This window comes from Cyanistes caeruleus, chromosome 3 (genome assembly GCF_971803275.1).
Source record: "Cyanistes caeruleus chromosome 3, bCyaCae1.hap1.1, whole genome shotgun sequence".
Lineage (NCBI taxonomy): Eukaryota > Metazoa > Chordata > Aves > Passeriformes > Paridae > Cyanistes > Cyanistes caeruleus.
The window spans coordinates 105,137,294-105,160,606 of NC_141703.1; the positions used below are offsets into that span (position 1 = coordinate 105,137,294).

At 37.6% G+C, this 23,313-nt stretch overlaps 1 protein-coding gene across 28 annotated transcripts in view; it reads left to right on the forward strand.

Moving 5' to 3' along the window:
• ROBO2 (roundabout guidance receptor 2) overlaps nt 1-23,313 on the forward strand; it is a 1,015,778-nt gene that overhangs the window by 907,346 nt on the left and 85,119 nt on the right. For all 28 annotated transcript variants that reach the window (XM_086883509.1, XM_086883528.1, XM_086883511.1 and 25 more), the window contains 5 exons: nt 6,345-6,469; nt 10,661-10,832; nt 16,751-16,956; nt 21,072-21,153; nt 21,832-21,997. In XM_086883509.1, coding sequence (XP_086739635.1) covers nt 6,345-6,469; nt 10,661-10,832; nt 16,751-16,956; nt 21,072-21,153; nt 21,832-21,997 — 751 coding nt within the window. The remainder of the gene's footprint in view (nt 1-6,344; nt 6,470-10,660; nt 10,833-16,750; nt 16,957-21,071; nt 21,154-21,831; nt 21,998-23,313) is intronic.

Genomic DNA, 23,313 nt, shown 5'->3' on the forward strand with positions numbered 1-23,313 from the left:
AGCTCCAGACTGAGCAACTGAGTATTGTACCAGTCGTAACCTTGATTGTTCAAATGAAATTAATTGATTTCTGCAGATGTACAATACTGAAAAAGACTGTAGGTGGAAATCTTAGTTTTGCCTGTTGTCTCTTCCCTGCTGGAAAAAGAACTGAGTATTACAGAATCTTGCTACTTTACCAGCCAGTGTGTTTCTCCTTGTTCCTCAGAGCCTTTTCCCCTACCATTATCTGAATTTTGCTTAGAATATTTACAATTAGAATCTTTCCCCTTGCCCCATTTGAACCAGTCATAGAAATATATTGATGGATAATAAACAATTCCAGTTTAAAATGAAGCTCTCATCTTTATCTTATCATTTTAGCTTGCCTAAGTAATCTCCATGATGGATTTCATGTGCAGTTCACTATCAACTGAAATTAGTTGTAATTAAAGGTTGTCAAATCTGCAATTTAAGCCCTTGAAATTTGTTGCTGTCACTCATTTCCTGTAATACTTTTTTTTTTTTTTTTTTTAATGGATTTTATCCAAAGTCCACATAAGCCAATAGGAGAATTTCTACCAGCTTTAGTGAGGTTTGAATAAATTCTCGTATTCCCTGGTAGAATCATAGAATCATTTCAGTTTGAAAAGACCTTTAAGATCTTTTAAATACTTCCATGGATAGTGATTCCACCACCTCCCTGTACAGCCTGCTCCAGTGCTTGACAGTCTTTTTTTGGTGAAGAAATTTTTCCTAAAACTCAATCTAAATCTCCTCTAGCACGACTGGAGGTCACTTCCTCTAGACTTATCGTTTTTTAACTGGGAGAAGAGACCAACCTCCACCTGGCTACACCCTCCTGTCAGGGAGCTGTAGAGAACAATAGGATCTCTCCCAAGCCTCCTTTTCTCCAGGATAAACACCTCCACTTCCCTCAACTGACTTGTGCTCCAGACTCTTCCCCAGTTCCATTGCCCTTCTTTGGACACCACTTCTCCAGCACCTCAGTTTCCTTCTTGCAGTGAGGAGCCCAGAACTGTACACAGGACTCGAGGTGGCCCCAGCAGTGCCCAGCACAGGGGACAATCCCTGCCCTGGTCCCGCTGCCACACCACTGCTGGTACAGGCCAGGTGCCACTGGCCCTCTTGGCCACCTGGGCACTGCTGGTCAGCTCAGCACCCTCAGGTCCTTTCCTGTGAGGAAAATTTCCAGCTACTCTTCCCTGAGCCTGTAGCACTGCCTGTGACTCAAGTACAGGACCCAGCACTTGGCCTTGCTGAACTTCATACAATTTGTCTTAATTCACTGATCCCGTCTGTTGCAGTAGAAATACCAGAAAAAAAACCCAAAAAACTTGCTACAATATCTACTTTTAATTAAACTCACCAATATAATGTATGAACCCAAGGGCATCTGGTCTGGGGGAAGGTACTGTGAGCAAGTTATGGTAATAAAATTCCCGTAGGAGCATTGATTTCCATGTCAAGTCCAAATCACAGGATCAGCTGAGAAAATTGTCACTGGAAAAAAATGTTGCTAGTACTTGATATGGGATCAATGTACTTTTTTGCTATGAATTCACATTTTTATGTATTAAATTTCCCCTCCCCTTCTGAGTCCTCTGCCACATTTCTTATCAGATGACCAGAGTTCACCTACAAGGGATGAACTCTCTGTCTCAGTCAAGCTTCTCTGCATTAACAGCTTTATCAGCTCCTGTTGACTCAGTGTAACCTTTAGTATTCAGCAGCAGTACTAAGAAGAAATGCATTAGATCCATCCTATCAGATTAGAGATTCTGCTAACTATTAAGATTGGAGTAGAACTGAAAAATCCCTTTGAAATCATATGCAGCTTTTTTTTTTTTTTGTATTTTTTAAAAAGCTTTTTAACACTGGAGCAGGGGCTACCTTCATAGACATTTTTTAACAGCATAAGACATACATTCAGTCATGTATAAACCACCAACATCCTGTGAGAGTGGAACAGAATGCACTCTTCCCATTTTGAACAACATAACTAATGCTCACTACTGCTCATGCTTTCCTATCTCCATTTTAATTCCTGCAGTCGAATACTGTTCTGTGCTGTAACAACAGTTCTGAACATGATGTGATTAACCTTAGGGTCCCCCCATCCCCTCATCTCAAAGCCCCCTCGTACATGGCCTGCGCTTTCTATTCATGTTCAACCATCTGATTTCCATATCATCTATTAGCATAACAGAGCTCTAGTGTGACATTGATTGAAGCCAGTGCTTGCTGAATGCAGTATCAAAGCATAATTTGACAAAAATCAAATCTAATTTACTGTGTACTATTTAAATTTCCCAAAAAAAAGAAAAAAAAAGAAGAAAAGAAGTTCCAATAGAAGTGTATTGGGTCTGTAATCTTAAATTATTTTTTCCCCCATATTTCTGGCTAGTCTGGTGCAATCCAAGCAATATATTTCATTTTAGAGACGCTGTCTTTGACTTTCAGATGTCAGTTAAGCAAGAGGCTTTCCACTCTGCTTCTTCCAATCCAGTTTATGTTACATCTGAAATAGTAAAAAGTAATAGTCTGGTAGGCACAACACAGTTTGCTGCTTCATAAGTTTTTTCAACAGATCCTTCAAATGATTTTAATGTTTAGCTTGAACTAAGCATTAAAGTACCCCATAACTTTAACAGCTGAAGCATATCAAGCCTGCTGTTACTTCTCTAACTGCACATTTTCAGAATGTTTTAGAAATTCACCTACTTTGAGAGCAGCAATAATGGCTTGAATAAATTTTGCCCAAGGTTCCACTAAAGCCACTCTTTGAGCAAGTCATGATCTCACTTAACCCTTCTGCAGAATGGAAGTAATAATATTTGTCTGTCTTTATAAACAGCATCTATATGTGAACATAATGAGCTCTCTTTTTTAAGAAAATTGAAGAACCTAAGTGCTTGTTCTGTCAAAGAAGCCTTGCTGTCTCTGAGCAGGGTCATGCTGCAGTCTCTGGGGATAATGACAGTCACAGTGTTTGGGTAGTTGCATTTGACCAAGAATGACTCCTGCATTTATTAACTGTTACTTTCAGTTTTCAAGTTCAACTAGAAATTGACAGATAAAACTGATATGGTGAAAACATTAAGTGCTGTAAACAATGGTATTTTTATCAGAGGCTGTCTGTAAACAGAGCTATAGCTGAATATGACAACAAACTATGGCAAAATGAAGATTTCCTTCATTATATAACTCCATATTTGAATAACTTTTAAAAAGTGCATGCAAGGTTTTATTTTTCAAAAATTATGGTTTTCATGCCCTTTCAAATTACAATGCTAAGTAGTTTGGCTGAAGAAACTGGTTTTGTGATCAATTTAATGTGAGTAAAAGCTCTGATTCATTTATTTTTATAGCTTATTTCTAGTAATTAAGGCTGCAGAGCAAAGCTAGAAAAGATATTGTTGCATAACTAATACAGGATAGTTTGCTGGAGTCTTTAGAAAGCCTGACCTAGTAACTGGGAGGCCAAATACCTGCTCATGTAGTCTGGTCAGATGATGGAGAGGACTTGGAGAGGACTCCCCTTGGCAGGGGGATAGAATAGAGAATAGGGTCAGTCCAGGTCAGAGCTACAGATTTCTTTTTCCTGTCTCATTGGGGAAGGAAAGAAAAAAAAAAAAAAAAAAAAGAAAAAAAGAACATTTTTCTGCTCTTAGGAGAGTGAGAGATGTTGAAAATTAGGAACAGGTCAAGAAACAGCATGTGTATTTCTCATTGTTCCTTGACTGCCAAATTACCTTAATTTGATCCTTGAAAGATCTGCTACAGCAACACATCCAGTTGTGTTATATCTGTTTGGAGCTCTGAATTATTGATTTACAATAGAGAGCTGTGTGTGTGAGAGTGTTTCAGATGAACCTTTTGACTTGCCTTCCTTGCATATTTACTCAGTTACATGATTTGAAGGACAGGCTCATGGAAATGCCATGCTCTTCTAGCTACTGTTGAGCTGTCTGTGCACCCCCAGGGCAGCAAGCAAGTCTAAGGAGAATTTGGCCATCCATCCTGCTTAGGGTAGGTCTATGGGATGGTCTCCTGACACCAGGCTTTAGGCACCATGGAAAGATTGTGGTCTTGAGGACACCCACAACTTTGCATAGACATGAGTCAGGTGTGCACAGCTCCTGTCAAAAGCAGGTATAGCACCTGAAGAGATTAGGGGGTTTCTTCTCTCTGCTGAGCCCAAGGTCACTGTTGATTCTATATTTATACCCTGGGCAATGAACTTCTATAGCTGAGCAGCAAACACTGGGCTAATTCAGTGACCTTTATTAAGCAGGTGGTCAGAGCAGCAGAGATGCCTTAGTGTAAAGTGTGTCTATAGAAAGGGAGGTTTCTGCTTCACAGCTTACAGGTCTTTCCCCCTTCTGTAGGGCTGAACAATCACACGCACTGATTAGCACACTGCAGTTTTCTGGCACCTGTGGGGGTTGCACGTGGATGTGCTGGGTGAAACAAGGTGAGGGAAACCCAAGAAGCTGGCTGCAGCTCAGCACTTGAGGAGTGCTATAGCATGAGTTCAGTTCCTAGAGCATGTTTAGCAACACCTTCTAGAAACCACAAAACCTCACATGGCTGTAAACAGGCAGCAAGAGGGCACCTCACCCTTAGTCCTGCCTGTTCATAAGATTAACACCTCCTAAGGTGGAGGAAGAGGTGGACACTTCTCTCAAGAGAGGCCCAAACCTCTCTTAAGGAGCATGAGGCAGAAGAAAATACCCTCTGCCTTCTAAACTGATTTTGATTCGTGGTTAAGTGCTTTACAATTCTTATTTAAAGAGTGCCAGCTCTACTCATTGATGCTCTTGAGGCTCTTGCTGATCTGTAAAGCCTTGGGAAATACCTCATGAGATATGTGCAAAGTGTGTTTCAAGAGAATCAGGTCTGCTCAGGTTTCTATGCAGTTAGCAGGTTTGTGTCTGTGCTGTCAGCAGGTGTAATCGGAAGCTGGGTCTTGATTGCTCTTCGTGCCTAATTAAATAGTTCGTAATTATAATGCTGAAAATACGGTTTTCTAAAACACTTAAATTCTGTTTACCTGCACACCCACAAAACCAATAGTGGAATAGAAGAAAACAAGGGTGGGGTGAGGGGGTTGAGTTTCTTTTTTTACTTTTTTTCCCTTCTTCAGCCTGCCCCAAAAGTTAGCTAGTCCTTTGATATGCTGTTTACATTTTTAAAATACACAAAGGAGTTCAAATCCGCTTTCAGTGAATTTCAGTGATGAACCAAGAGTGGAGAGTTTTCATGTCCCGTATAGAAAAACCATTTACTTTACTTCTACGTCATGCTTAACATATTTACTGATTTCAAGTTATTTATCTCAAGTCCTCTAACACTTCTTCCCCACCCTCTTTCTACTCATTAGCACCTTTTTTCTAACTTCACATTCCTAGGCTTTGTCTCTCTGTTCTCCACCATTATCCTCCAGAAAAATACACTCCTCTCTTAGAAATTGTTCACTTCTGACTGCGCTTTCTGGTCCCCTCTGACTGAACACCATTACTGCCAGATACTTGAAAACACAACCAGTCCTGCTTCTTCTTTCTTGTTTCAACTCCAGTCCCCTTTTTTTCTTTTCCTTCTGTCTTCCTTGCTTCCTGAAATACTTCTTCCTTCTTACTCACCACTCACCTCTCCCCATCAACTCTTCAATTTTCACTTCTCTCTCTACTAGCTGAAACCTGGATTTACCGAGTTTGTGTTCTTTTAGCAAAGATTCTTTTTACAGCAAGTCCTCCTCCCCACACCATTCTTGACTAAGCTGCTTCCAAGAGGAGTGCAGGAGCTCTTGAACTTGGGTTCTTTTGCTGTCATCCAGACCTTTACTCCTTTCTCAATCATTTTTAAAAGTCCAGTGGGGCAGATTGAGAAAGGCAGTCTGTTTATCCTAATTCATACCTTGCAATGCCCAATAGCTCCAGCAAGTTCTGTGAAGTGTGAGAGGATCTGAGGGTGCTGATACCTTTCCAGAACAAAGGTAGAATACATCCAGTCAGCAATATAAGCATCTGACTTCTGCTCTTTAGCATTTAATGTCATCAGAATTGACTCTAGCATGAATGGCTGTAATGTTTCTTTCCTTTTTTAATTTTTTTTTTTTTTTTTTAATAATGGGGATGTCACATACATATATTGCTGCTCTCTTTGTCGCTGTTGTTGTTTCTGTTTATATATTAATTCTGTCTATACTAATGAATGTTTCTGGTGTCATGTCCTCCTGACATAAAACAAATCTCCATAATGTTGTCTTTTTCCTTCAATATTCCCTTTCTCTCCCTTGCAAAATATCCTAAACTTATACCATGGTTTTTCTTACCTTTTAGCTCCCCCACAGTTTGTGGTGAGACCACGAGACCAGATTGTAGCCCAGGGTCGAACTGTGACTTTTCCTTGTGAAACTAAAGGAAATCCTCAGCCAGCTGTTTTCTGGCAAAAAGAAGGAAGTCAGGTAAGTTGCAAGCACTCTGTAAGTCTTTTAAGTCTTTCTAAATAGTTATATTGTTAAATTTCAAAGAGAATTATTTACATTATCTTTCACAGTTCTTTTCATCTTTCATAGAAATTTGTCTTTTTAAACTATCACTATTCCCTACTGAAATTTGTGTCCCTTTTTTTAATATTTTGAAGAGCACAAAGGCCATTTAAGTTGCTGAAAACTGTGCTAGGCACTGTCTAGATGAGTAGAAAGGAACAGTATGTATGTTAAAGGCTTTGTGTTCTGAAGCCCCTAACAAACAGGTGGGTGAGACAAGCACAGTAGATAAAAAAAGGTATGACTCAATTTTGAACTAATCAGAGCCAGTAATTACAGTTCACAACCTGTCTAGACATGATCAAGCAGAATGTATCCAGCAAGCTGATTTGCATTGGCATTTTCTCATAGAGCTCATACAGATACAGGTTTTGAGCACACAGATGCTTGCTTCAGTAAAATTGTCTCAAGAAATTTCCAGATCTGCTTTTGGAAATATTTTTCTGATCATCTTTGAAGGCAAAATTTGTGAGGCAGCAATTGGCGCTGCCATCAGCCCACAGTAAATTCTATAGATTAGTATTTGTATGTGAGGCCACGACATTTCTTTACTGGAGGCTTTGTGTATACCAGCTCAGGTAAAATGTGAAATAAGAGCTGAACCACAGATCTCCTGCTCTGCCACACTTGCTTCTGCTTCACCTTCTCAGGAGATCAGAAAACTGGTCCAGAATGACAGGACCAGGCTGACAGCATTTTGTGCTCTGCTGTCTTGGTGGCTCACAAAAACACAACACAATTACTTTATGGGTGTGATTATTTTATTGTCTGAGTGCAAGCTTACCCTTCAGTATGCATTAACCTTCATTGTAATATTTAGAGAAATTTAGATGTGGCCTCCAAGGATCACATCCTGGAAAAACACAGTGCTGTGAGTCTCGCTAAGGTGACAGTTTTTCCAAGGGGAAGGTAGAATAGCATATCGAAATTAAAGTAGGAAGTACTGATGTGCTAGCAAACATTTCAAACCCCTTCCTTGTAGAGCATTTTAATAACATGGTAATGTTTATGTAAAGTGAGCTTATAGTGTCACACTTGAATCTAATAAAGTGGACATCCATCATGCTGTAATAAAGAGAAGAGCTTCTAATTAAAGTAGGACATCATTTTCAGGATTAAAGTCATTTAGCGTAATTGAAAAGTGTTAATACTCTATTTTATCCTCTTCCATTGGTATCACTTCAAGGGTAAAAACATTTTAAGGTGAAAATGCATCTTGTGTCTTTAATTGAATGTTATTACCTACTGATTGTACTATGTTGAAGCTGCTTAATTGCAAACCTGGAAAATTAATTACCATATTGAGAACCAGATCCCTAAGGGTTAGAATAGTCTTTTTTGGCAAATAAATACAACATAAAAATTGATACTTGCATGGTTTATAATCAAACCTTGAAACATGGCTCAATGTGGTTTACAACATTCTCATGTTATCTTAATTGATCATCAGTGAAGTAACACAGGTTGGGATTGCCATCTCAGTGTATAAGTTGCCAGATTTTGCAGTGAGATGCCACAGAGTGTGTTAGTTTCCACACAGTGTATATCATCATAGCAATGGAGAGTGGAATTTTGCCAAATTACAGGACTTTTCACCTTTGCCTCTCAGCTATAAATTGTTGCTTGTCCCTACAATGCTCTTTCTGTTTTTAGGGGAACTGTTTGCAGCGCCACTTTCAGTGTTCAAGGCAATGTTATATAGTCATGTTATCCCACCCCAGTAATTGTAGGGCATTTTTGGTTCTGAGTCCATTTCTCAATGCTGCATTTTAGAGCACAACCAGCTGGAAGGGAGGGGAGCTGTTCCCTCCTGAGTAATTTTTTGTGCCAGCTTGTGTATAAACAGCTGGTCCTTTGTGCTTAGTAGCCTTTTCCCTGGAGCCCAACAGCCGCTCGCCGATGACATGCGAGGGCAGGGCGTGTGTAACCTTCAGCCTCCGTGGATTAAATTCTTCCTTCAGATAAATTCAGTGGTACTATATCAGGGATTGGGCTGGTCCCTCTGTTTGCAGCCCAGCATGCCACCATTGTGCCCAGATAAGCAACTCGACAGCAAATTAAAACCAGTGAAATGCTGAAAAGCATTAAAAGGGGGTTGTACTGTAATTTAGGACAAGTTATAGTTCACAGTTATCTGGTCTTTGAAGGGAGGAGTTATGAGATTGGTGAACTCCTCCTGACATGTGAAATATTCACTGGGACACAATACCTTTCCAGAATAGAGAAGCTTATACTGAAGACAAAAACAAGGATTGATTCCCCTTTCTAGTGAAGTGATAAACAGGGTTCTGGACTGTCTTTCTCTTAAAAATTAGGAGCTTAATCCTTGCACTGTCTTTTATATTCAGCTTCTTTTTATACTTTACATAATGAATAAGTCAGACACATCAAATTCCTCGTCTTTCTCATATTTACTGAAATTTTCATAATATCCTTATCCAGTAGGTATCTTGTCCCAGGCAAATATAATTCTGGAAGTTTCAAGGCAGTTCAGAAAACAGGGCCTCAAATTGTTTCAGAATTTTAACATTTTTTTTCCTATTATCTGGCATGTTTATTGGGTGAATATTGATTTTTGAGAAAAAAAGTTGCTATTATAAATTTCTTAAATATTGCTATTGAAAGGCAGTGAAAGAAAAACCTAGTGTGATGAGTAATCCAGTAAGTTAATACAATTAAAAAGATACTTGGAACATGGGATATTATTTAAAGCATATCTCTTTCCTTTTGCTTTCAAAACCATAGAGATAAAGGCATGAGTTTCACTTAAAAATAGAATTTGTTTCCTATTTAAATTCTTAGTTGTTTCTTAAGCAGTTTGTTGCTTATCAGTTCCAAATAATTTCTGTAAACCATCAAGGGCTGCTTCAGAAGAAACAGATCTGCAGAAAATTCATTTGATACTGTACTCTGCACTTCTAGATTTCATTTTTAGTCAATACAGATGAGCTGAAAAGTTAGTAGGAATCATCTAAGAAAGCACAGCAGAGCTAAAGAGAGCTGCAGTAATGACTGAAAACTTTTCATGCCATGGTAACAGTGTTTTGGAGTATTCCTGATGCAAACAACTGTATTTTTCATAGAGCCTTGTTGAGTTGACATAAAATCCAGACCCTATTTTACTGCAATTACTGTTGTTTAATTATTGTTTAAGCTGTTCTCCTTCCTGTCTTATTATGCAATGCTACTGACCTTTCTCTTCACATTGCCTTCCTTCTCCTGTTCTTATTTATTCACAAGAGCTGGGCCAGAGGGTATAACTTTTTCCTTGAAAACACAGCTCTCACTACTAAAACCTTTTCTGGTCTGTAGTATTGATTCATTCAGTCCTTCATCATATGCAATGACTACTAGAGCCATTCCAGTTATTATTATTGACGTCTCTCTTTTCTCCAATCCAGCCCAAAGGCAAAAACTAATCTCCCTGTTTTGTGCTAACTGATATCTTATCCTACATGAAATAATTTTTTTCTCTCTGATGATTTCCACATCAGATTAATACCCTTTCTCTTCACCCTCCAGGCTCTATGCTGAATTTCTCCTTTAGTGTATCACAGTTTTGATTTCCTTTTACTTCTCCTTTAAACTCTCATGATCTGCCAGCTTCTCCTACTTTATGTCATGCTCCCGTCTTTCTTCCAGACTTTACTTTTGTGCCATGCTCTTACTTTCTCCTTTCCTCTGAACATTTGTGCTCTGCTCCCTCAAGTCTCCAGGATTCAATGCTTGCTGCTATTTTCCTAGTGTTTGCTGTAGTGCTATGTCCTTGTGGTTTGATAGCTGAGTATATTATTACAATTGCATTCAGAATGAAGACGAATGTGTCACAAATATAAATCACTCAAGTGTGATTGTTGGAAAATGTCTCCTCGCCTAAACCCCAGTCAGAACACAGTACTGTGAGCTGTCAAAAGGCTGTTTCTAATTTAAACTGTGAGTTGCCCAAGGCAGGGAAAGCAGCTCTCTGTGTTCATAAAGTCAGAACCACACTTGCTTTTTCTCCCTGATTATTTATAGTACTTTTAAGGGAAAACCATTGTCTCGGTGGCTGAAGGAAAAGCGGTGCTTTTGTGTTTTGAATTGATGTGAGATGAATTGTCTTTGCAGAACCTACTCTTCCCCAACCAGCCTCTGCAGCCCAACAGCAGATATTCCGTGTCACCGACCGGGGACCTCACCATTACCAACATCCAGAGGTCTGATGCAGGCTACTACATTTGTCAAGCACTGACGGTTGCTGGAAGCATTTTAGCAAAGGCTCAGCTGGAGGTTACTGATGGTGAGCTGTTAGAAATTCCTATTGTTTTTTTTTTCCTGTCAAAAGTGCTCTAAAGGCAGTGTAAATAAAGGCGTATGAGATCACATAAATCATACAAGTAAATGGAAAATTTTCTATAGGAAATAAAGTGAGAAAAGACCTCTGTATTTGTCTATGGAGTAAAAAAGTCATCAAAGACTAGTTTGCCTGTTGCTTGCTTTCTGGAGGTTTGTTAATAATGGAAAAAGAGGAAAAACAGCTTAGAATAGGTTTGGTGAGAAATGAAGCTGCTTGGTTTGCTAGAGCTAAGGTAGGACTGCAAAAAAGAAAAATACAGAGAATGAATAGGTTTGTGATTAAAGCGGTGAACTGGGGTGCAAAAAAAGTATCTCCATTCCCACCAGTCTTCAGTCCTATCTTAGACAAGTAGGGGATGTGTCCTTAGCTCAATTAAATCAACACCATTGCTCTGAAGTTGGTGGAGTACTGTAGCTTTTAGAATGCCTACAACATGAAGCCCTTTAGTGGGCTTTATGTGTTCTAGGAATGCCTCAGTAGGGGTAGGTGTGAAAAAAGTCATGAAAATCCATAGGTGGAGAAGAGTTTTCAGGACAGGAAAAGAATTACGTGGCCTGTCTTGATGCTTTTCATTTCAAATTTTTGGGTTTGAGATTCATCCTACCTTGAGGTTTCCCATCTACAAAGATGAATCCTTTTCATATGTCAGGAATCCTGTTGATATCCCTCTTCAGCCTATTGTAGAGAGAAGGAAGTTTGCATCCTTTAATGTTAGTGAAGAAAACAAGAGAATCCCTCTAAGAGACAGTGGCATTCCCCAGCATCATTATTCCTTATCTTAACTGACACATTAAATATCTCCTGACAGACTTTGATGAATTTTTGCCATTAAAACTGTTGTTATATGCAGAGGTCTACTTTTACTGTTCCCTTAGAGACCTGCCTGCACCATGAAAGTTTGAAAAGATGTCTAATTTTGAATAATCTGCCTTTTCACAAGAGCATATTCATCACAAGTGACAGGTAGAGAGGTTCAGGCTCGTGTTATAGAGGTTTGAGCATTAATTTGATGCCTTTTCTTTGTTTTCCAAAAGCTGCCTATATTTTTATGACAAGGGGAAATAGTTTCTGCCTTATTCTTGCATCTCTTATTGCACATTGCTTTTCTGTAGTTTCTGGAGATTAAAGACTTGGCTTTGCTCTGCAATCTCTTTGAGTCCTTTCTCTCACGGTCTATGACAAAATGATGCATTTTCATTCAATTCAAATTTAAATGTAGATTAAAAGGTCATTTAAAAGGAATGGAAAGGCAATATTTTTCAATATCTGTCCATAGTGCTGCCTGATTCAGGGCCATGGCTGTGATTGGAATAAATAGAACACACAAACATTGGCTGGAAGGACATTGAGCCTTGTTTAATGGTCACACCTGCTGATGCTGCACAGATTTACAGCAACAGGCACTGAGTGGATCAAATCAGGTTCAAGGATGCTAGTGATGAGAAATTCCTCCTTTTGACAGCCAAGGGCTTTGGTCCACCTTTATCTATTTCTTGTGTAGGGAAAAAAATAAATCCTAATTGATCTCTTCAGAATTTTCATTAGTTTGTTTAGCAAGCTGAGGGGAAGTGTCCCTGCTGAAATGCAAGCTCATCTCCGGTTAATTCTGATTAAAGGCAGTGTGCATTCCACATAGCTTGAGCATTAGCTGGTGGCTCTGCTGCTCAAGGAGTGCAGGGCTTGCCTTCTCAAATGCTTTCCAGAACCCACTGTCAGCATGATCATTATGAAATAATACAAGATTGCTTTATAGAAATAGCATTTCATCCCGGAGTCAAAGGGCGGGTGAGGTCAGAAGAAAAGTGCCAAAACAACATTGTGGAGCTGAGATTACATGAATAAATCTACCATTAGATCACAGATATTTTTTTAATTGCTTTTAGTTAGGAAGTTAACCATAAATGTCGAAATAATCTGTTTTGGTTGATGCTGAGCAGAAGTTATGGGAGCTAATGACTTTTATCAGTAGGGAAATCTAATTTAATAGTTTTAAGGATATAATAAAAGACAAACACTGTGCATGCTAGCTATATGCTTAAGCATTAGTGCTCTAGTTTTTGGCTGGTGATTTCAGTTTTACTTCCTAGCCCAGAATTTTTCTGTTTGGTTAATGATTTAATAACAGTGGCGAGCCATCTTGTTCATTTTGAACACATTTTTGTTTGATCCAGAGTAATTTAGATCCAATTGAAGTTCCAATACAGAATGAAAACATGTCATGTGCAGAAAAACAAGTGCTTAATTATACCATATATAGCAGTGTTTCAGTTGTTACATTTTTGCACTTACAAGTCTTTACTGGAAATATTTTTAACTCAAGTGTTCACATGAGAAGAGATTACTAGCTGTGATGAAATGTGCTGAGCTGAGTGATAATTTTGCTGATTATGGACTGTGCTAAGAGCCTTCAGCATATTTGAAATTCAAATCTTGTATTTTCTTGAAAGGCTATCATGTAATTCACTGTCTAACGCACATCTGGAAAAGCAAAATCACTTTAAAAATTGAAGAATCTTAGCAATCCTTTCAAACCCAAGAAATGAATATGCAGCTCACAATCTTAAAATGACAGAACATGCAAAAAAACCAAGTGCTTCCATCTCTTTCTATGCTCAACATAAAAGGAATAGTTTCCAATTAGTACTGTTAGTATTTGTCAATCATGCACAGAATAATTTGGAGAAGATCTTAATTTCGCCTCAATAATAATTAAAATTTATTAATAAATGTTTCACAGTTTACTTGTTTACAAATCTGACCACCACGACTCTTAGCCCTCAGCCAAAGTATATTACATGTTTTATAGCAAGAGTTTTATTTCAAGGAGGAGAAACTCAGAACAACTTCACAGCTTCCTGTGAAGCTCTTCTGCAAAAAAATAAAAGACAGATAAGGGATTGCTCTCTGCTTTTCCACCTTTCAGAGAGAACCCTCCTCATCATGTTAATTTCCTTACTTTTTTGTCTGATTCTACCCATTATTTGTCCAGGATTTTTTTTTATTTTTTTTTTTAAATTTTGATTTTGGATGTGTCAAAGTAAACACTTCATTTTGTCTTTCTCTTTTTTTAATTTCCATTGTAATTTGACCACATATCACCCAAATTTAAAAATGGCTTCAGTTGATCCAAACTGCATTTTTAGTGAATAAACTGTTCATGAACAAATACAATTTGTTGTTTTCCTATAATCTATTCAAAAATTATGATGCATTTTAACACGAAAGGAATCTGTTATTTTTTCAGTTACCAGAATATGCAGATGTATGGATATTGGCAGATAGTTTCAAAACCATTTTAAAAATTAATTTTGAAATCAACTTCTGTTTTGCCATGCAAATATGTTTTTGCCGTGCAAATATGTTTGCCAAAAATGTTTTTGTGGAAAAGATACAGAAGTTTTCAGCTAGGAGAAAACTATGAAAATAAACAAAGTAATTAAAATGTTTTAAAAACAACTAACAATCTCCACACCATTTTGTGGCTATTTTTCACTGTGTTCTTCATAATACTTCTTATATATATAAGTAATTTTAAACTGTTACCGAGTTTTGGATCCTTACTCATGAGGACCTGAGTAGTAGGAATGCAAGCACACACATGTTTTAGAGAAGATTTACAAGTCATAGTTGTGAAGACAATACAGCCGTTCACAGATCAGTGGAAACTCTAAGTGTTCATTTAACCTTTAGCCTTAGTGTCATGGAAACCTGTAGTGGTCTTTCACCCATAACACCCTTGAAAATGAAGATTCCTTCTGGCCAGGAGGCTTTCAATTACACTATTGATCAGGGCTATTTAAAGGATTATGAGCTCCTCATTTGGGCTGTAAAAAAAATCTAATTACATGCCAAAGAACAATATCTGTAATGCAGTAGGTTTTGAAAATACCTACATTGCTACACATATGAAAGATATTTCGATGAAGCAAATAACTGCAACGGAATAGCTTGCAACTTAAATAGATATTCTTCCTTAATTTTTAGCTACTTAGGATACCAAGATTTGCTGGTTTACATTTAATCTAAAGGATAACTTGCACAGCTAAGTTTTAATTTGAATATACTCATGGTGCAGCTGCCCTGATAGTACATGTGAGCTGAGATCAATTTTTATTTCATCAAATGGCTGAATTATGTAGTCATAAGGAACCTTAATGAGATCAAACATTTTGTATCAAAGTAAAAATGCATTACATTTTTCTTGTTATATAGTGTTTCCTGTCCCATCTCTTAAGTTCAGTGGGTGATATTTCAGAATTTCCAAAACAGCTTTCACATTCTGGTGTTAAGAAATAATCTGCATTGGCTTTATATTTTCAGTTCAAAATATGTATTGGCTTTCTATTTTCAGTTTCAATTTCAATGAATGTGATGAGCTCACACTCCAAGGTGTGATTCTGACAATAGTAATTATTCTGATCTTTATGAATCTTGTTAACCAAAGAAGGTATTTTTGCAACATTAAAATTTCAAAAACAATTATTTTAGGCATAAAATATACCAATAACATATCCCTGACATGTTTTATTTAGGAAATAGCATGATGACAGCACTTTGGATCTGTTGAAGGTTCCAGAAGTTTGCATCTCAAACAGCTCAAATGCAACAGAAGACATATTGCTTCAAAATAATTTGTTTTTACTTCATTGAATCAGGTGTTGTGTATGGACTAAAATAAACAGATTCTCAGATAGGATAAATGATTCAAACTCGAATGGCATCACCAGAGGCAGGCTAATTTGCACCAGTTTAGAAGTTAATCCTCCCTGCTACAATATTTAATACCAGTCACACAATTGTTCAGTTGTTCAAAATTTAAAACAGCAGCAGTATGGCTGGTAAATACATAAAAGTACATTAAAAGGAAAAAGAATTCTCAATTCTTATACTCATTTTTGCAGCAGTCCTAACCTTATGTATATTCAAGTATTTCACATTCAGTTTGTATAAAGACATTATTTAGAAACAAAGGTTATATTTTGTAGCTTAACAGATGGCTCAGAGAAAATGTTCAACAACATAATTATTTGGTATAAAATAATCTTTCAAGAAATATGAACATGAGCATTTTATCTCATCTTCAAGGTATCCTACTGGTCATGAAATGAGGCTCATGAGCAACCATGCACTCTCTTCACTCGTTGCAGGGTCCTTTATTCAATACAGCAAGCATGCAGATGTAAATTATCAGGGAAAAAAAATAGGAGTTCATGGCTTTAATAGGTGATGAAATTATTTGATAAGTAAGCTGTTAAATGGTGTGATTGAGTTTGAGCTTTTCTCTGCTGGAAAGAGAGGCACCGTCATTTAGATCGCTCAGATTATGAAAATGTTTTGTGTAACTATTAGATATTCTTGCTGGTGAAAACTTGCAAATAGAGTAGGAAGGGGGGATGTGGTTGGTACCCAAGCTAGAATAGCTGTAGTGTTTCACTTTCAAGTCAACAGATTTTCTCTTTTAGGCCATGAATTGGGTTAAACACATATGTGACATCTAAGGTGTGATTTAAGTGCTTTCCCAAACTGGAAGAGTAACACACTTCAATTCTTCTCTGAATCAAGGTCTTAGTTTTCATCCTGTGTTAACCAAATGAGCCTGATGAGTTTTGCTAACAGATATTTTTCTATCTACTATTTGTTATCTTTCAGTGGTGAAGTAAAATGCTTATGAAACACTTTTCAAATATGCCAGCTAATTGATAACCTCTATCTATGGCTCCTCCAAAAATAATGTTTTTAGCTTCTTAGAGGCTGACTTCAAGCAGCTTCTTAAAACTTGTCCTGCATGGTGGAACAGGGCTTACAGCAGCAGCAGAGGATGGTTAAAGGTGTGGATGCCAACGCCTGTGCCACTGTTTTAGTCTTGACAGATCGGCCTCCGCCCATCATCCTCCAGGGCCCCGTCAACCAGACCCTGGCAGTGGATGGCACAGCTCTGCTCAAGTGCAAGGCCACTGGCGACCCCCTCCCTGTCATCAGCTGGCTGAAGGAAGGGTTCACCTTCCTGGGCCGGGACCCTCGGACATCCATACAGGACCAGGGGACGCTGCAGATCAAAGCTCTGCGGGTGAGTAGTGGCAGCACAACGAGCGTGGTGGGTTCTGCGTGGCCAGCTTGGAACTCTTGGTGGGTGCCTCAGGCAGCTCTGTCACCTTCCTGTTCTCTTCAAAATTAACTTGTCTTTTTTGCTATGCAGTTCTCACCAAGGCATTATCCATGCTTTGACATTGTGTAGGACGGAAAAGCAAAACTGACTTCAGATACTTCTATGAGAATTCCCTGAAAACAGAACTGGTGTTTATAATATTATGTATGTTGCAATAGGACACATGAGTTAGGGGTAGATAGAAATATAAATGAACAGTCCTTCATTATCTTTTCAGTTGGTCTTACCCTGAAGCCATTGGCCTCTCTGTCAAAACTTAGAGCAGTTCCTTGGCGACACCTGACCGTAATTTTCCAAGTACTTGTGCTAGCACGTGATCTGGAGCTCATCAGGGTTTGACCATGCGCTTTCTCCATCAACAACTCGTCAGTCCCGAGCTGGCTGATTTATTCCAGTGTTATGCTTCCTGGAAATGTTCCACCAGGCTGCAAATGGGAAAAGACAACTAATACTGTAGCATACATGCAGTCAGAGCAGAGGGATTTCTATTAAAATTAAATACCTACTGTAATATTTACATTTTTTCACGAGATAATACAGTATTCTATAATACTTCAAATAGGATAATGTCCTATGTTTTTGATAAATATTGCATCACTAATCTCTTTTTTGGCTTTTAATTTTTCCCTGTTCAAAGATAAATGTGTATTTGTGTGCATTTGGACAAGTATGCACATGGAAAAATAGTAAGTTAAATGTACTTATTTGTCAAGAACTTGAAGATCATTTCAGAAACCATTTAATTTAGTCAGCAGAAATGTCTGCACTTAATTTTGCCATCCAAAAAGATGTCAGTAAACATAGTACTAATGAGAAGAAACAAAGAGCAGTTTTATTTTCTGATACCATCTCATCCGTGATCGTAGATGAATTGTGAACTTCCTTGGAACAAAATAGAATTTATTAAAAAATTTATGCTAGCTTGCCTTGAGTAAACAATTTGTCGTTCCTCCCTGGGCTGAAGGCAGGTTTAGGCCATGAAGGTTAATGCATTTTTCCTGTAGAGCTGGATTAAAGAGTGCGCTTGAATAGTCAAGATTCCCCAGTAGTGTTAGAAAGCAGCAATTAAAGGTGGAAGCTTAGTGATTTCAAACAAACTTTCAGGCACTGATGATGGGCTTCTGTGGAGTGTCCACGAGGCAGAAGCTCTTGGGATACCTGTCTGCATGCTGCTATGCAAACAATGAAATTGGTTCTGAATCGTGCCAGCACATTAATCTCCCTGTTAGAGGCTGTGTCTGTAAACGAAAGGAAAATGAAATTACTTGCAGGAGGAGAAGAAAACAGTATTAGTAGTGAGTGTGGTTCTGAAAGACATGAGGCTTTTATTGATCCTTAAGTGGCTCATTCACTAGTAACCAATTTAAAGGCTCAGAAAGGTATTTTTTAGGAACGCCTCCATAGCAGTAATGTGCACTGTTTGTTTGACTCAGATTTAAGAAAAAAAAAACTATACAGAACCATAAACACAGTTTTTCTCCTGTACCTTGCAAATTTTATGAATTAAACACAGGAAATTAAAATTAGGAAATTAACTTTTCTCTCAGGTCTGCCTAAACAAGGACTAGCATGACTTCTAAAGAAAAAAAAAGGGCCAGAAAAATGTCCAAGTATGTTTACATCCCCAAGTTCAAAATAAATTAATACCTGCCACTCACATGTCCTCAGCCTTCTGGCTGAGAATAGATTTAGATTCAATATCAGGAAGAAAACTTCTCTGTGAAGGTGGTGAGGTGCTGGAACAGGCTTCCCAGAGAATTTCTGGATTCCCCATCCCAGTTCAAGGCCAGTTTGGATGGGACTTTGAGAAACCTGGTTTGGGTGCAGGAAGTTTAGGAACTCTGAGCAACCATGGCAGGGGGGTTGGAATGAGAGGATCCTTAAGGTCCCTTCCAACACAAAACATTCTCTGATCTTTTTCTGCTATTTCTGGTACAGCACAATCAAATGATTCATGAGCCTTCAGCAGTCACATGGGCCACAGTTGTAACATAAACATAGAGATTTTTCTGTTAAGCCAATCTCTTGGTTGCCCTGAGGAAGACAACTAAAATCTCACATATGTCACTCATTCAATACTCCTTCAGACAGGTCAACACTGATGGAAAACTCCCTTCTGCTGTATAAATGTGCCACAACAGGATTAGACACCTGCATTAACTAAGGAGCAAAACCTTTTTTTTTATTGAATAGTAAAGATTTTTCTATTCACCTCCCCTGTTTTTTGGTATTTCTTTTCCATAGCACAAAAAAAAAGTATAAGTAATTGAATTATCAACACTCTAAATCTGTATCTAATCCATCCACAACCTGAAAGTTAGATAATTTGCCATAGCTTGCAAGAAGCAGTGTACTTCCAGCTTGCTTTGTGTGTTATGTGCCTTCTGCAAGTTACTCTGTTGTGTACACCATGTACCTCATTGAGTATGCCGTGTACCATCTGTCACAGTAGTACACAAATGAAGTTGAGAACCATAGCCTTGAGAAATATTCCCCATTATCACGTAATGAAGAATTATATATTTAATAAAATCTCAAAGGAAGCAAAATAAAACACTGCTTCAGAATGCTATAAGGCTCTCGCCTCTGGAAAATCTCTTCTTTCAAGAGTCTCTCATTTCAGTAGCAGCACTGCTATATTTTGAGTCTTTGAGCCGTTGTCAGAGGGGTTTTCATTATTGCTTGTTTTTCACACAAATAACCATCTCCTGAAATGCAAGTTATGCTCATTCAGAAAATTGAGTTGGCATTAATGAGTTGCTTCCTCCCCTAAGAATGGTACACTGCAGTCTCAGTGTATCTGAAGGAAAATAGCAACACAATTCGTACATGACAAAGCTAAAAACCAATTAAAGTACATATCTACAAGTAATCTAAGGAACATCTTGCTTTTTTGCCTTGACATTCTTCTTGAAGAGTGACATATAAGGACATATGCTGCAGTGCCAATCTGCATTTAACAGAAAACCCACTACAATTCCTTAAAGTCCAATAAAACTTCTTGGATGCTGTTCTCTTTCCATCAGGTCATGTGATGGTGAATAAAATTCTTCTTAATCGCTAGAGTCAGCACTTTTCCTTTTCTGCTTCCACCTCCAGATTACCATGCTTTAATCACTGTGGAAGGAGATCTCTGTTTTGTGCTTTGTAAAGTTACCATTTTCCATCCATCCCTCTAGTCTTCACTTCTTCCTGAATCAGAAATCTTTATTTTAAATTTAAGTAGAAAATAGGAAAACCCTTGGCAAATTTGCTCATTTGACAGTTTATACGGAGATGAGATTAATATTGGCAATCTAATTCAAAGCAGTTTCCCCAAATAAATTTAAAATATTTGAACTGACAAGGGAATCACAATAATTTTATACAAATGCATTTTTTTTTGCTACCAAAGGGCCTTGCAAGCCTGAAATAAAATCCCACGTGAAATGGAAGGGAGATAAGCATGGTGTAGGATCTAATTTAATGCTTCTGTTTGAAAATTGCGTGGAGGACTGTCTGTATAGAGAGAACCACTGTTAAGTTTCAGCAGCATTTGTATGTGGGGTGTATAGAAATGACTTCATCACTTCATAAGACTCTAAGGTGATATAACATCCTTCCTGGCACTGGAAACGGGACCTCTGAGTCCTCATGGGATAATGAATGCTGTGATTTTACCCTCTAAGAGATTAATTATTGTTATCTTGTTACCTGATTTCACCTGCATTTGTTTTAACCAATGCGAATATGGACTCTGTCAAAAGCATCCATTCTGGAGCATTTATAGTACTGGTTCCATTAACAATATGAAAATTAGAATTAGTAAAGTATTATAAGCAAATAATCTTATTAAAGTTCTCTAAAGGGAAGCCACCATTAAATGATTGATTGAAAATATTTGCTGCCTTGTAGTCTGGTGTAAAATGTAGGCTAAGTCCTTCTTAGCAAGGAACATTTAGAAAAAGAAAATAAGAGTAAACTCAGCTGATTCTAAAAGGTTATTAAAGCTACCCTTATGCCCCTTTTATGTCCAGCTGTCTGATACAGGGACGTACACTTGCGTTGCTACGAGTTCCAGTGGGGAGACGTCCTGGAGTGCTGTGCTGGAGGTGACAGGTAAGCAATGCCAAGGATGTGGGCACATGAGGAAGGTGTAACCCACAGGACAGCACTCTGAGTCAAATCATCTGTTCTACAACTTCTGGGCTTGACAGGGAAAACTTTTGAGTGAGAAGTCTGTGTTCTTTCACACAGCTAGAATTTAATTGCTATTGTCTTATAATTCCCAATTATAATTTATATATATATATATATATATAATTATAATCGCAACAATTTTCATGTGTGTGTCCAGTGACTGCAGTATGCTTTAATTCTTCTAACAGGAATATTAATAAAATGTAGATTTATCCAGCAATTGACTCTAGGCAAAAAAAGTCCAAGGTGCTCTCTGTGAGTACTGCAGTCAATTTGGATACAGGAACTTTCTCAGCAATGGAATTTTTAGCATTTTATGTACATTTCAGCAAGCTGGGCTTTTTGTTATTCTTTCTTTAATATATTTATATACACCCCTTTGAGTTTTGCATTTTTTTTTCTTTCATGATATACTTAAAGAAGCTCTTCATCCAAAAACACATGGTAGTAATGCAGTTGTTGACTTCTTTGTAGATTAAGAACATCCGCTGTGCTGATTTTGCAGATGTTTGCCATGTTTTTCATTTTAATCTTCTGCTTTGATCAAATTATATAACAAAGGATAAAAAGTAATCGTTTTGTATTTGCCCTTCACAGAATCTGGTGGAGCAACAGTCAGTAAAAATTATGATATAAATGACCTCCCTGGGCCACCATCCAAACCTCAGGTCACTGATGTTACTAAGAACAGTGTCACCCTGTCCTGGCAGCCAGGGACCCCTGGAAGCCTACCAGCTAGTGCATATATCATTGAGGCTTTTAGGTATGTGAATTATACCACTTTTAAGCTCCTTTCTCTCTAATTTTGCTTAAACCCTGGTACCAGGGTTTTGTGGTGTTCTTTTGGATTCTGCACGTATTATTAGAAGCTCATTAAATGACTCATCTCCATAGAAGGAATTGATTCATATTCTTTACATTGATTTTTTGTAATTTATCACTTTTTTCTAAGTGATTAATTGGAGGACATCTAACTATTTCTTCAGGTCAACAGGAATATAACAGAACAATGAGGTAATTATTTGTCACTTTTCCCTTAACATTGATGATCAGTGAGAGTCTACTGTGGGAATGCTGCAGGTTCTTGGCTATCATAGTACATATAATTTGGAAATAAATTGGTAATCCTGAAAACCTCTGTGCAAAATTTAATTCTTGCTCTTGTTAAAGAAGTATCAATTAAGGAGTCAAAGTGCTTAAAATTTCTAATTTTTAATGTTTTAGATAGGTGAAAACTTCTAACTGAAAAGACTAGTATTGATAATTTAGGATTCTGTCCTTCAGCCTGAGGCTGCAAAGAATCCAGGTGCCCTCCTCCACACAGCAGCAGTTCTGTGTGGTACAAAAGAACTCCTGGGCTCCAATTCAGCAAGTTTGTTTGAGCATGCACCGTGCTCTGATGTGTATCTCTACATTTCAGCTTAAAAGTCTGCACCTTCTTAAATGTGTTCCTTGATCCAGATATTAAAAAAATTACAAATACTCTAAGTTCATCTCTAAGTTATAATTCATGCAAGAATTTTTCGTAATCATATGCATGCAAATTTTAGCTCAAATGTTACGTATGTAAAGAACAGTACAGTATTTGCAGTTTGTTGGTTTTGTTCTGGAACTTACTCTGTATGCATTGTGTGAATGAAGTGATTCAAACAGCATAAACATTGTAGCTTTCCATTTACTTTTTGCTTTTGATATATTTAAAGTTTTGGGGTTTTTTTATGAATGCTGTACAACAAAGCATAGTAAAATAAAATTTTCTCTTTAAACTTTTCTGATGTTTCAACCTAGCTAAGCTTTAATGGCATCCCATCAATAACTTTTTAAAAAGCCATTTTCATTAAAAGCTGTTTTAGCAATCATATTTGAAATCTCTTCATATGGTGGATTGCAATCTAATTATAATAATGTTGAATTGAAAATGTAGTGACAGAAAAAATATTCATATACTTTCCTCCATTTCAAAGCATGTTTTCAAAATTTATTTTTTAAACTTTGTGTGTGAATTTAGTTCAAGGAGAATGCTTTTCTTCCAATGAAAGTTTATTGACATAGTTTACTTAGCAGTATAGAAAATTATTC